We start from the raw sequence: 14,323 nt of genomic DNA on the forward strand, positions 1-14,323 counted from the left end.
CCGAGGAACAGCCGCTTTAGTGCGCCTCCACACGTGCGCGACCGTTCGCTCCGACTTTATACGCGCGCACACGGCGAAGTAACGTAAGTGAAAGTCCTGAAACCCCGTCTGCGGGATCTATGGATCTATGATCTTGTTTCGCTCTCTGATCTCGTGAGCTATAAGGCATTTTTTTAAATTTTAATTGTACAATCTTTGTAATTTCTCTGTAGTAATAATGAAATTCCTGTAATTTTATGTAATCAGGTCTGAAATGGCGTGCAATTATTATCGCGATCTGATTGTAATTGTTGAGCACTTAAATGGTAATTAATTAAATCATTAAATGACACAAATGCGATTTTTTGATTAATCGGTTTTGATCAGCCTTAATTTTTTCCCGAAATGTCGGTGATTTCGTTGTGAAACTGTTATCATGTTTCGAATAGATTATCATATTATAATTTATCATACGTTTGCACCCTAAGCTGCAGTCGGCCCTGAGCGCCTTCATTCACTCGCACGTGTGTGCGTACGTGCGTACGCGACGCGACCGCAACCGTTGGAGAGGACGACTACCTGTTCGACGCCTCTCGGCACAGCTTTGATCAGTAACACGCCGCGGTGGAGATGAAACGAGTCGAACTGAAAATCAGGCCGTTCGGGTCCAAATAGATCACGATCGAAAAGTAAGCGCGGAAAAGTGAAGAAATCCCGCGTTCTTCGCCGTCGACATAATGTGGATTCTCTCTTTCCCTTTGCCAAGACACTTGCTATAGGGTGTCAGGAAATTATACGTACGAACTTTAGAAAGGTTCTCGCGATTCAGACGAACTTCCTTTTATAGAAAGTTCCTGATTACAAAAGGATTGAAAGCGACCGACTTTTTGGGGACGCATTTTATACATGCGAACGGACATAAAGTTTCCGTTCTTCATCGAGTTTAAAAAATTGGATTTCACTTGAATAAAACGTTTGGACAGTACATAGTTGTAAGAATAAAAAAAAGTGTAAGAAGACATGTCTACAAAATTAAATTCGTCCTTTGTGCTCCAAACTATTCCAATAATTGTGAGTAAAACTTGCTCATGTAATTTCGTGACACATTGTAGAAACGAGTTCTGTCGCATGCGTGTGCGTGAAGAAGACACCTGCTTCGATTTCGGTTACGTTTTTTAAACGCACAATGTCAGCATTTCTTCCCTGAGAGACTGATCTCACAATATAAATTTCATAATTCATTTAGCGATTGTGAAAGAGTTATAAGGGTGCGTTCTGCGTTCGGATCTGAACGGTGCTGTATTGCATAATTATGAGTGGATTAATTTGAATCGGTTTGAAAGAGAAAGGCGCGGCCTCCGCGTGTCATCTGCTTCTCAGTTGACGCGTCAGTGTACAGGGTGCGCCAGCGTATGGACAATGATCTGGTGTTCTCTTTATCTTTCTTGCTTTCTACAGGATCCACGTAAAATGTACTATATTAATTATAAATAAATTTTGTCAAGTAAATAGAATTTCCAAAACGTCGTCTTTTAGGACGTCAAATATCACCTTGCAATTGTATTAAAAATTCATATATCGATATCCTTGATCCTAGAGTCAGTATCATGCGAAGGAATAATTCTTTAAATAAAACAACGTATGATTAACGACATGCCGCAATTATTCGAGAGAAACATCCTCTCAGTTTCAATTCGCACGTCGCAAATGAAAAGTCATTAGAAGCGATCGCGCCTTCGAGCACGATTGCAAATATGTCCGCACATCGATCCTCATTAATCGTGGAACACATGTTACCGGTCCGGCGCGAATCTTCCTTTTGGCCGCTCTCGAGTCGTCTTAATTTAACGATAATGTATCGCGAACGCAGAACCGGAATCGACGTCGGTCACGGAACATTGCGAACGAAGCAGAACCGCAGGACATCGTCAACGTACAACGTGAAGTTAATTTATTATCGACGTTTAATGCCCGGAGAGGACGAGAGGATCGTCCATTACGATCGTCCATTAATTTGTATTTGTAACCGCCCCTCGTGAATAATTTAACCGAATGGAATGGGAACGACAAACTCGCCATCCGCCAGGGAATCCTCCTGCCCGGATTATATAATCTGCGGATGTCCCGTAGGACACCTGGACAACGCGACAAAATGCCACGTAACAGACGTGGATTACACGATAGAGAAGCTGCGAGGACTCGTGTCGGATTCTGTCACAGGCGATCAAGTCACGCGAATATCACGACTTCTCTGCGACTACCTCCGTGAGATCGGTGACGAGGGTTACGTATCCTTTGATCCATCCGCGTTAGGAATTGTCAGCGATAAAAATTCGTTAGGTCAGAAAATAATCGGGATTAATTACAAAATGATTCTGCTAAAAGATCAAAAGCGTGTAAATCATTAACGCTCGCTTCTAAAAACATTCTTTAGGAATTCCAATTTAGTTTAAAAAGAGAAAGAACTTCAAGTAAGAAATCAGAAAGTGATAAAAATGTTCAAACCTTTTTAAGAAACCTTTTTAACAAAGGGATCCTTTAAGCAATTGAGATAATACTTTGAAATCGCTTTTACCACCTTTTATCCTGCGAGAGGATGCGGTTATCGCTTTCTCGGTCGACTTCCAATATCTCCGAATCGTTTCTAAAATGTGATTCCTTAGCGACGCCATTCAGCCAATCAAGCACCTGCCGGCCGTAATGCAGGTGCTAGATTTTCTAGCCCGGAGGAGCAGGGGAATCGACGACTACCGGGCGCATCTGGACCGGATGTTGCAGTTATGCAGTCGACCGCCTCTGCTGAAACGTACATCCGAGAGTCTCATCAGCTCTGTCGTAATGGAGCAGTATTTCACGTTGCTGGGTCACCTGCTGATGATCCTGCCGAACGAGGAACAACGCCAGCAGATTTGCGACGCGGTTGATTGCTTATTAATCGGACGTGCAAGACTGACGAACGTCGCGGCGGTGAAGATGGACTTTCGTCGTTGCGCTGTGGAGAATTCCAGGTTGCCGATTATAGTTGTTGAATTGCTGGAAACCGCATTGCCGAAAACGTATCCGATGGTTTTGAGACTGGCCTTTGTACTCGCCTCGGTCTCGTATCAGTGTTGTAAGAACAATTAATATAAATGTATAATTAATGTGAGCGATAATGTCGCATTGTGTGAAAAATATTACAAATTTTCATTGAATATTGAGAGAAAATTTTCTTTGTTACTGAAATAAGAAGAATTAAATTTTTTAAGTGTTGTGTAGTGAAGAAGAAACCGGACTTAGTCGTCTTGGAAGATCGAATAGTTATAAAGCCAAATAATTATTATAATAATATTTATTTCTCTCAAGCTCGATTTAAATTAATTTCTTTTAAGCATTTAATATCAAGCAATAATGTACGGTGCTTTATTCTCAAAACTGTTCGAAAAATAATTTAAGCTGCTCGTTGTCAAGAGCGAAAAATTACCGTATTATCATATTCTTATAATACTCTTGCATATCAAGCGCATAATTTATTCAAATATTATTCCAACGGATAATGTGCGTGGATGCCGAGACGTTGAAAAACGAAGGTATCGGTCGGCGTCGTTGTACTTGCAGACTGTAAAAGCTTCTCATATATTTTCAAACAAAGGTTACAGAATGCTGGAGGCTGGCATACTGAATACTTTGCTCACCAGAATGGACCTTCCTTACGCAACGCAAATGCACTGCATCAAGCCGCTGGACATATTGCTCGAAGGAGAAGAATATCCATGGGACATTATGCTACTAATCACAAATCTCTTGTGGAACCTCATGAAATCCATATTACCGCCCAGAACGCTACCTGAAAATTTGAGCAATCTCCCTTCGCCCAAGCAATGCGCCATGTGGTATTATTTATTAATAACGTCTTAATTGATTAACAATTAAAAGTCTAAGGACATCGTAGAGAAAAAACAATAAAATACACGTTTTCTGGCGCAGTACAGGGGGTTAAGGTACTCTTTCAAGCGGCATATCCTTCACGGTCAATACTGTGCGGCCAATCTGAGAATCAGGAACGATATCGCCGCATTGATCCTTGTCGGAATCATGGCACTTCCTTCTTGGAATCTCGCCAGTAGTGGCATCGCGGAGGACATCGTCGACCTTTTATCAGCCATCGAATCCGGCAGCACCAAGATATGGATGGAGGATGTAAAGTTCTCCGATAGCGAGGAGGATTTCTTTTTCAAGAGAATTCTACTGATGATTATCGCCCATCTCGCCGATATCGACATTTATGTCTTTGTAAGTCTCTCTTGTCACTTCTGCTGGGTAATCTATATGTAAATTGTAATTATTAAGAGAGTAAATTTTAATTATGTCATATGAAAAAAATATGACAAAATTTTTATTTTTCTCTCTTTAATTTTTCTGGAGTTAACGATGTAATTTGTAAAATTCGCTTTAGCAAAAGTACAAATTGTTCAAAACTCTAGGAACAATATGTCGACAGAAAGCTTTCGAAACTTCTAGGTGATGAAGAAAGCGATGATTACGCCTATTATTCTTCGTATTATCCGATTCTGCATGCGCAATAAAAATGATAAAGGATATTCTTCGTCTTTGATTCTCTTGGAGCATGCTATGCACATCTTGTCACTGTTAGCGTCACAGATAGCGGCGGAATTCGTGAAACGCAGAGGCACACTCACGTAAACAAATTCGTAGAACATAAAGATCAATTGGATTTTAATGCCAAGCGAAGTAAAGATTTAAATACTCGCAGATTGTGCGCGATAGTTGATCAAGTTGTGAAGACGAAATTCGATGAATGCCTTGCGATGATTTTCGCGAGAACAATCTGCTCGATGACCCTGCAGGGTGACGCTCTTCTACTAGAAGATTTCCGAAAGAATAATATGATACCATTATTATTCAGTAAGCTACGCTATCGCAAAGAATTTTAATATTAATATTGCAAACTAATAATGAATTAATAATGTATTGTCACGAATGACGTCGTGATTTTATACAATTTTTATTTGCAATAAATGCGTCGAATGTATCTCGATTCTTGGATTTCAGATTTAAGTGACAACGTGCTGGCTTTGGAAAAACTCACAATGAGGAGGCAACGGATTCTAACGTTACTGCTAACCGCTTTAGAGAGTCTCCTAAAAAAACAGACGTATGTTCAGCAGATGTACGGAGAACGAGGCGTCAAGATTGTCACTGGGATCTTCGTAAAATGCCTCTACCAAAAGAACGAGGACTCCCAAGTGGATCAACGGTAACGATCGTCCTCTTTAACGAATATATCTCTCGTATAATATTCCAATCGGTTTTACATAATTTTTTGTACTAACTGAATAACGTAGTTAAATAATTAAAATAACGAAAGAGAAATTTTGCTGATTTAACAACGTTCCCTATTTTTAAATATTATTAAATTAGAAAAAATGTATTAAAAATTTAATATATATACAGGGTAAGGCACATAAAACATAAAACGAAGTTGATCTTCATGTGACCTCTACGCGTCCACCTAATAAAAAACTATTTAGAACAAATTATGTGTCCCTCGAAACCATGCAAGTTTGGTCTGACACATTTTTTTCTATCACCAATAACAGCCGAGATATTCAGGTGGCCTGTTTTAGGTGCCTCACCCTGTATATATTGAAAATTTATACATTGTGGATCAAAACTTTTCATTACACATTTATTTATTTTGGCAGACTTTTGCTAGCGACCGGTTGCTACGTTTGGGAGTGCATAGCGCGATGTCCGAACAATCTTCAAATCTTCCTGAAAGCTGGCGGCCTGTATTCCATGCTAGATATCATCGAGACGACAGGTTATCCAGTGAGATGCCTGTACCTTGGTGCACTTACCGATATGTGCGATTGCACCTTTTGTGGACCGTTCCTCTGCACATGGAGAGGCGCGGATAAGAAGACAGGATTGATGTCCTTGCTCGCATCTGTCTGGAGACAGGAGGAAGATAGACTCGGCATCAAAAGACGTGCCAATGGCTGCATAGCAGGTACGATTACGCGAGTTATAAATCACGCAAAGTTCTCTTCTAAGAACGCATCATTGTTCAAGTTCTGTCAAAGAGATATGAAAAAGAAATCTGGGACAGAGTGAATATTTTTCATAACTAGAAGCTTGATCTATTTGAGAAACGGAAGTTCTCTTGTATGCTCTCCATAGAAACAAATTTAAATAGAAGCGATAATGTAACAAAAGTGCTTCAATATTTATGGCCACGATGAAACTCTATCGCAATTTTAGATCCAGAATTGCCGCAAATGAGTACGCACCAATGGACTGACACGTATCGTTCGAAGTTCACGGCAGACGTCAGTCCCACTATCGTCGACATGCTCGGTTCGCTACAATCAAAGATTTTCAGTATTCTGAAAATCATCGAGAGAGACGAAGACAAGTACGAAGCCGTTGCAGAGCATTACAAGATTCTGCTTAACAATCTGCCGACCGAAGATCGCGTAAGTTGCGAGAACAGTTATGGAAAATTGCAAGAATAGCGTAAGAATGTCATAAGATGACAAAAATTCGATCAAGTTCGCTAAATAAAATAATAATTTTTAATGAAATAATTCTAAATAAATCAAAGTAAATAAAATAACAATCGAGTTTTCGGTGCTTTTTTCTGTATTAAAAAAATACCGAAAAATGAGAGATTAAAATACTGAATTTTTCTCAGATAACATTATGCTGCGTCGACATGTATCTGCGGCTGAAACTCGGTCAGATGTGGACAGAGCTGAGCAGATATCTGATGCAAGCCGGCATCGCGCCGTTGATCGTGGATGCACAGCTGATCGCTCATATGGTGCAATGGCATCGCTCATGGGGTATTTTCATCGAGGAGCGCCAGAAGAAGCTCGTCGCGGACGCTAAACGTGCGGAAGCATTTCTAGAGATGGAGGAGTTTGTGAGGATACGCGACTCCAAGTTGGCGCCGACGTTGGAGGCGTTGGGCGAGGTGGAGCACATCCGTCGCACCACCGACAGATCGTACATGTTGCACAAGAAAGATTGCCAGAGACGGCAGGTGAACGCGGCGCTGTCGTTTCCGCAAGACGCCGACGTCGAGCGATGCCACCGAACCTTCTCGGATAAAACGAATGTTACGGTAAAATAGCGGGAGTTATTAAACAAATCGCTATATTATACGTTAATTTTATCGCATGTTGTATTTCAGGTTGTTTTCGGACAACATCAATCGATCGATAGTTCTCACTTGAAGGACCTAACTTGCGACCTTATGGAATTACTTCCGGTATCACCCCCGGATTCATCGTCAGAAAAAACATTTCCTGTGCTTGACGCTTCCGGTGCTTCCGGTGATACCCTTCTTCGTGAGGATTTATTTACAGATGAATACTTAATCGAGTGTCTGAATCGATAGGCCGTTTGCGTTATCAATATTGAACAAATATACGACTGTTACATATTTGGTTTATCTTCTTGCATGAAACATAAAGCAATGTTATCTTAGCAAGATACAGCAGTTGTCTTCCTTGTCGGCGCGCATTGACAGAACGTTATACATTATTTGACAATGATTGATGTAACACTAGCGCGTTTCCCAATAATTGAGCTCTACATTTGAGGGCAAGATGATAGATTTATCATCTCACAGAACTCACATTCTACCTGTTATTCACATTCTTTTCACAATATTTTTACGACATCATACATTCTCTCACATTTTTCCATTTATTTCTCTTTACGATTTACGACTTTCCTATCATTTTGCTATCAAACTAAGTGTTCAAACTCAAACTCGCTTCTCGGACCGCGCGCTCGGTAGAAAACGCGCCGTTTGAAAGTTCGCGCGCCGCCGCGCGCGAGTTGGCTCGCGCGTGATCTACCAGCGCAGGCGGTCGTTTAGCTGATCATCTCATGAATCATCGTACGTGTCATCTAGATGATCATCTAGATAGGGATCTTTGCGGGAGCGCTCCGGCTGGTGGGCTGTGAGCGACTGGCGAGCGGCTAGTGAGAGCGAGCATGCCGTTCGCATCGCAAGCGAGTGCTGTCGTCGTCGTCGCCGTGCTCTGTCCGATGGTACCGGTTTAAAGCGAGCGCGTTCCAAGAGCAACTTCACGCCGGACAGACCATCGACTGTTCCGCTCGCTCATACGCTCGCTCGCTCGCGCGTTCGGTCGTCGCTTCAGTGTGTCGCGCGCACCGTCACGAGTCGGAGCTACGTTTCTCGGAGGGTTTACCCGGACCGTTCTCCCTCGGACATTTCCCCCCTCGCACGCGAGACGCTACGCACTCGCGCGAGTGCAGCGGAGCCTGAAGAAGGGCCGCGAAGAGTTCTCTCCGCGTACGCGCGGAGCACTCCGTTGTTATTTACGAAGGGGCCTCGTGTCGCCGAGACCGCTCGTTCGCACGGCGGCGCACTCGTACCCTTACGCCCTTTTTTCTCTTTCTCCCTCTCTCTCTTTCCTTTGACCGACCTTCCCTTCGCCACCCGCGCCTTTGTCCGTCTCCCTCCCTCGCTCCCGTGCCCCCTCATCCGTCGTCGCCGCTTTTCCGTCGTGCTGCGCTCCGATCTCGTCGGCGAGCGCAGCGAGTGCGCGCGGGACTCACGCCCGTGTAAAGTTTCGCGGGAAGCCCTGCTCTCGGCGGAGCGGAAGGACAAAGCGGAAGAGGGCTCCCTCTCCCCCCCAAGTGATCGTGTTCGTCGGTGATCGTAAACGCAGCTATGGCGCGCGAGGAGGAACGGTGGTGTTTCCTTAACGGTGGTACGAGCGGACGGCAAAGGCCGACGCGGATCCCGCTGCAGCTCGTCGTCCTGTGCACGCTCCTGGCCGGGTCTCTGGCGGCCGCCGAGAACGGTGAGTGTGTGCGTACGTGCGTGCGCGTATGTAAAAGTACGTATAATCACGTACGTTTATGCGCTCGCACTCGCGCATACGTATTTGCATTTATACATCTATTTTATATGTTTATTATGAACCTGTGTGCGCGCGTGGCGAGGTGCGCACAGGCGCCTTTCGATAACCTGTTGCGTATCATGCGGAGGATTCTTTTCGGAGCGGGCGGAGAAGGCGCTCGCGCGAGCAGGAGGAGCGACACCGACGCGCCGGAGCGGCCGAGCGAACGCCGAGCGCGTCTATTTCGCGCTCCGGGACAAAGTCCTTTTAAGCGGATGACATTTAAGATTGAATGCTGATCCGTGTACGATATAAAAAGAAGGGGAAGGGGAGGAAAGAAACGTGTGAGATCGACTTGCAAAAATACTCTAGACGGAAAGTCCGGGATGCGAACGCCGCTGCAGCGAAATAGAGAGACGGAGAGACAGGGAGAAAGGAGAGAAAAGGAGATTCGGTCGTTTCTTGGGGAACCAGAATCAGAGTGTCTTTCTTTCTCTTTCTCTTCCGACACTTTCTCGCGACCAAAGAGCCACGTAAACCCGCGTCTTTCAAAACGCGAGCTCGTAGAGCTGCGGAAAAGTTTCTAGTAGCGACATATAAAATTCTGAGCTGTACTTTTGTGGGTTTTATATATTAATATATTATGTATTTAAGACTATCTAGAAATGGTCTCCTTGGGCGCGCTACATCTCGATTCTTGGCGCAGATGCAACGGGATCGGGATCGCGCGCTCACGACGTCGCCAGAATAAGGTCGCGCTCGCTCGCTCACTCGCCGAGCGATTGTACGTGTGCACGCTGAGTCTGCAGGGATGAGACTGTCAAGCAATTCAAGAGTTTCTTCGTGAATTCTTTTGATGTTCACGAAGCTATCGCTATTTTGAGCCTGAAGCTATCACATTTCAGCTTGTCCTGTCTGATAAATATCTTGAGGAAAGACGCTTTTTTATAAACCCTATACAGGCACCTCATCGTCGTTTAACGCGTCGTTTGCCTCGAACCTTTGATTTAATAAAACTTTTTTAGTGAAATTACGAGGGTGACGTGACGCCTTGATTATTTCTTCATCGTCCAGCAGAGAAAGTGCTTCACGAATAATATTTTTTATGCCGAGTCCCCTCTAAGTCCCTCCACGATAAGATTGCTGTTCGTCGTTGTAAATTTTCTTGATATCAACGCAGAGGGGAAGAAAGATAGATTTTCACGCGTGCGCGGGCGCACGGCGCATGTGACATTTCTACTCTCTTCACTCCGATTTTCGTGGTTGGGTGTAACGGTACACGATGAATTCGTGAGTGACAGCTCCCCAGGTTATCTGGGGTCACTCCATCCTCCCTCCTGACCCTCCCACGAACCACGTTGACCCACGTGATTTCGCGAAGCAGGAACGCTGCTATTTGCTCGGGGGAAGGGGACTGCAAGAGAGGGGACGGCATCATTCGGTCTGCCTGTTTTATTTGCATTTCTCTCAATCAAATCAATAAATCGGAAATCGCAGCGGGAATTGCGGCTGTTGTGCGGTGTCGTTGCTGGAATCTGAGAAATTCCGATCATTGCTGGTATTATTGGAATCGCCGATGCTGCCGGAATATTGTGGAACGCCGCACAATCGCTACTTCTCGATATCGTTCGTTACGCAGGTCGAAACGCGAGATTCCACGTGACCTCGCATCGGTAATCCTTTCGTAACAACGCGAAATCGAATTTCGCGCGTCGGAAGACCGCACGGATGCTCATTGGCACGGACGAACGCGGCGAAACTCGAATTTGTCGCACCCGGATGTGCGTCATTGAATCTCGTGTTTCCGGCACGCGTCTTTTCACACGAAAATTGTTAATTGATTAACAGTCAGTCCTGTTGAAACAAAATTAAACGGGATTCCAATTGCTTTCGATTTCCATCGAGTTACATTGCAGCGCATTTAATTCGCAGCATCCGCGTGCACGGAATTGGCTCCGCGTTCTGCATATTTTTATACCACTGACACACATCTCATTCTGACGAGCGTTATTTAACATCCGGATGCCGAGGCACAAGTTCTACAAGTTCCTCTCTCTCTTTTGTTCCCCTCCGTCTATAATCATGCTGTTCCGCATGTTCCCGTAATTTTGTCGTTTGTAGATGGTAGCTGATATTTGTAGACAAAGGCGAGCCGCCACGAACGGGAATTCGCTCGACGATTACGGAATGCACGAGGGAGAAACGTAATTTTGCAACTGGAAAAATGTCAGTCGCGTCAAAAAATGTATGCCTCTGTTATTGACTCCTGACTCGTTCGCTTCAACAAGTTGTTCACGGATTGCTTTGCAATTATTGCCAGCTAATTAGCATTCTAATTAGCATTTCAGCAATTTATATATATCGCTCATTGTTGAGTAATACTCCCGTCATCATAAATAAATCGTCGCTCTTTGAAATCTGCCTCGCTTGCTCGAAACAGGATCCCTCATTTCGTCACGATTCGTCCGGAAGAAACGACAGTTTTGTGTCATTCATTGTGCGACGTTGCTATCGCTCGCACCGAAACCCGAAGCATCTTATAGTCAACGGATCAATAACAGAAAACTGTTTTATACCGCGTAAATAGCGCGGCGACTTCCTCGAGCACCATACGCGTGGTGCAACAAGCTGCTACATCCATAATGCATATGGTGGCGGTGTGTTTTGCGGAAATCGATGGATTAGCCGGTAATGCGACACGGCACACATCGTATATCCTCGCACCAGTTACCATTACGTTGAGTAAAGTTACACCGAAGTGAGGGCCAGGGCTGTACTAAAGTCTTCTTCCCGAGAGGAAGAATCCACTCTTGGATTCGCTCCAAATCTCGATTAAATTCCTCGTGAAGAGTCCCGCGCATCCAAAGAACGGAAACGCGCACATTCCGCGAGCTATCCGAGATCAATTATTCTCTCCAAATACAAGCCAAAGGGATCAGAATTTGCATCTGAAAAATCAAATATTATCCTTTATATTTCAGCTGTATGTACATATCAAGCTAATGTAATAAAGATGAACTGTTTTCGCGATTTGTGGAATAGATGAGAAAAATGCAGGTCGAGATGTGAATCCGTCCCTGTCGACGAGCCCTGATAAGACTGATTTGATACTTGAAGAGAACGCTAGTTCTCAGCTGTTCGCTTTATCTTTACGCGCACGCCGCGGTACTGCACCGTATTTGATTATCGTGACCGTGGTAGCCACGTAACCGGTTTAATTTCGACAGCGAGATAACGAAAAATCACGATATCGAAGTGCGTCGCGATAAATTTGGAATCGGTGATGCGTCCGTGACCTCCGAATGTCACCACAACGAATTCGCATATGGATATAATAAGCGCGTGACTGACAATGAGATAATGTGATAAACGCGTAATCGTGCCGCTAATTTAATCTCGATCTTCGATTTGTACACGAGGTGGAGGAGTTAATCACGATTCGGGATTCATCGAGGAACCGGTTGTCGCCAGAGACGATTACTTGCCCAACACCCCGTGGAGAACCACGACGACGCGGCTTCATCTGTGCGGATGACTCGGCTTACATGGACGTGCTTAATTCGGCTAATATTAATTTCGATCGGCGCGAGTATGTCTTTCGTATTTATACGATCCATGCGAATGTGCGTTTGGAAAAAAATACACGGCGCAGCACGACGACGAATAATAACGACACGCGAGCGAAATGCTAATTTAACGCAGTGCGTAAAAAGTAATCGCGTGCGGCGTGTATGCGGCACAATGATGAGTGCTGTTTGTAAAGGCTCGCCTCGTAACGCTTAACTCGGTTACAAGCCGAGCGAAACTCAGCTCGGCCAGCTGAGCGCGTAATTAGATTCCGCGTAATTCCGCGGCGGCAGGCGCGTTTCAATGCGACTACGCCGCTGGAAACTGGCCGTTTCTCTCCTCTTTTCTGTCGCCCTCGAGGGCGAGAGAACGACCATCCCTGGTTCGATGAATTATGCGAAAACCCACGTTAACCGCGAATGATGGGTTTTAGCGAGTCTTAAATTTGAAATGCAAAGACCCGGGTCGCGCGATCCGGCTGCGCACATAATTTGCCCCTTTAACTTTCGTGGATCGAGTCATTTCCGCGTGGCACACCGTGCGTCCACACACCCAGCATTGTCGGTTATTCATAATATTTCTGTCGCTTACGAAACTTTAATGGCCTCTCTTCCTCTCTCTCTCTCTTTCTTTCCCTCCAGCAGAAATACGTTTCGCATCTGCAAATGAAATCGCGCGTTTCCTCCTCGGTGAACGATGCATTTATGGACTCCTCTGTTTTTCGAGGGCTCCCATTAATGGAGTTTTCCACGGTAATCCCGACTCATAGAGAAACTTCTGCGCTGAGCGATGACGGCGGAAAATATTGTTGTTCTCGGAACGAGAGTTCTCGTTGGCTAAACTAATCGATCCGCGCGCGGATCGAGACGAAGCGGAACATCGCCCTCCGCGACGCGGTCGCGGCCAGGAATGTGAAATCCCGCGGCGGAACGGACTTTCGCGCCATCCGATATCTCGCGCGAGCGCGGAAACGCTCTCCGCGAAGTGTAGAAATTTGTCCTCGTAACACTTATGTGTTAGCTCGCTCGTATACATAATCCCTGCGTCTTCCAACGACGCGTCCATGCGATTAGATTCAACGTAATGACACGTTTGAGATACGTTTCGATCCTTAGTCAGGAGTAAGGACGAGTGGGAAGAGAGGGTGGGTAATCGTGATTACGAAAGCTCGAACCGCAATCATTTTGATGTTCAACAACACTTTCTGGTTTCCGTCTACTTTACGCTTATATTAAGTATACATCAATCGCAATCGTGCACGTCCTGCTGGATTCCTTCAGGTTTCTCTTGACCTCACGGTCGACAATCATGGCTTTTTTGTAATTTATTATGTACATAAATTATTGAGCCATCATTCGTATCGACATACGCCGATGAGCAAAGTGCAGGATGTCAAGAAGCTGCGTTCTTGATCTGCACCTCAAGTACAATATAAAAGTCAAAGTGTGGGACGCGAAGCAGAGAATCGCAAAATCTGAAGAGGCATTAATAATTCTCTCATTAAAAGCAGGAAACTAATTTTGGAATATGATGTTTAAAATAATAATAAAGTATTGTATCTCGTTTATTTTCAAATAAATATGTATATAATAAAAATACAACGATTCTTCAGATTCTACTGAATTCTACGTCACCACATTTTGAGTTTTAGCTCCTTCAGTTATTCCTCAATTATAGCTTCTTCACTTTTACGTGTCATGGAGGCGTTCCGCGTGGAATTCCATCGGAATTCCATCATCGCGAAGTTATAATATAAGAAATCCGTTTGCTGTCAACGCGCCACGCTATGTCACTTTCGCCATCGGGGACGAGGAAGAAAGTTTTCACTATTTCTCATAGTGTTCTTATACCAGCATTTTTCCGGGCCGCAGGGGAGCGGGAGGACAGGAAGA

General features: G+C 44.6%; 3 protein-coding genes across 4 annotated transcripts in view; all 3 read left to right on the forward strand.

Annotated features, from left to right (window-relative positions):
- The first annotated feature begins 1,054 nt into the window (after window positions 1–1,054).
- LOC113562979 lies at window positions 1,055–3,889 on the forward strand. The gene is made up of 3 exons (XM_026973897.1): window positions 1,055–2,267; window positions 2,656–3,091; window positions 3,611–3,889. The coding sequence occupies exons 1-3, from the start codon at window positions 2,037–2,039 to the stop codon at window positions 3,874–3,876; spliced, it is 933 nt and encodes a 310-aa protein (XP_026829698.1). The 5' UTR covers window positions 1,055–2,036; the 3' UTR covers window positions 3,877–3,889.
- A 1,064-nt stretch (window positions 3,890–4,953) lies between these two features.
- On the forward strand, window positions 4,954–7,429 carry LOC105275289 (cilia- and flagella-associated protein 69). Its single transcript, XM_020030363.1, has 5 exons — window positions 4,954–5,236; window positions 5,685–5,992; window positions 6,244–6,458; window positions 6,677–7,108; window positions 7,178–7,429. The coding sequence occupies exons 1-5, from the start codon at window positions 4,998–5,000 to the stop codon at window positions 7,382–7,384; spliced, it is 1,401 nt and encodes a 466-aa protein (XP_019885922.1). The 5' UTR covers window positions 4,954–4,997; the 3' UTR covers window positions 7,385–7,429.
- Window positions 7,430–7,895: 466 nt separating this feature from the next.
- Window positions 7,896–14,323, forward strand: part of LOC105275291 (plexin domain-containing protein 2) — a 32,692-nt gene continuing 26,264 nt past the window's right edge. Inside the window, exon 1 of one of the 2 annotated variants that reach the window (XM_011332030.3) lies at window positions 7,896–8,825. In XM_011332030.3, the coding sequence (XP_011330332.1) occupies window positions 8,693–8,825 (133 nt within the window). In that variant the 5' untranslated portion in view covers window positions 7,896–8,692. The remainder of the gene's footprint in view (window positions 8,826–14,323) is intronic. The other variant, XM_011332029.3, reaches the window with a different exon arrangement.

Source organism: Ooceraea biroi, chromosome 11 (assembly GCF_003672135.1).
Source record: "Ooceraea biroi isolate clonal line C1 chromosome 11, Obir_v5.4, whole genome shotgun sequence".
Lineage (NCBI taxonomy): Eukaryota > Metazoa > Arthropoda > Insecta > Hymenoptera > Formicidae > Ooceraea > Ooceraea biroi.

What these genes read in the sequence shown, in the direction of transcription:
- LOC113562979 (XM_026973897.1), top strand. Translation starts at nt 2,037, where the DNA reads ATGGGAACGACAAACTCGCCATCCGCCAGGGAATCCTCCTGCCCGGAT. An exon ending in AGATCGGTGACGAGGGTTAC is followed by an intron (nt 2,268 to 2,655) that starts GTATCCTTTGAT and finishes GACGCCATTCAG; the next exon opens with CCAATCAAGCACCTGCCGGC. An exon ending in CTCGGTCTCGTATCAGTGTT is followed by an intron (nt 3,092 to 3,610) that starts GTAAGAACAATT and finishes TTTCAAACAAAG; the next exon opens with GTTACAGAATGCTGGAGGCT.
- LOC105275289 (XM_020030363.1), top strand. Translation starts at nt 4,998, where the DNA reads ATGCGTCGAATGTATCTCGATTCTTGGATTTCAGATTTAAGTGACAAC. An exon ending in TGCCAATGGCTGCATAGCAG is followed by an intron (nt 5,993 to 6,243) that starts GTACGATTACGC and finishes TCGCAATTTTAG; the next exon opens with ATCCAGAATTGCCGCAAATG. An exon ending in CGGATAAAACGAATGTTACG is followed by an intron (nt 7,109 to 7,177) that starts GTAAAATAGCGG and finishes GTTGTATTTCAG; the next exon opens with GTTGTTTTCGGACAACATCA.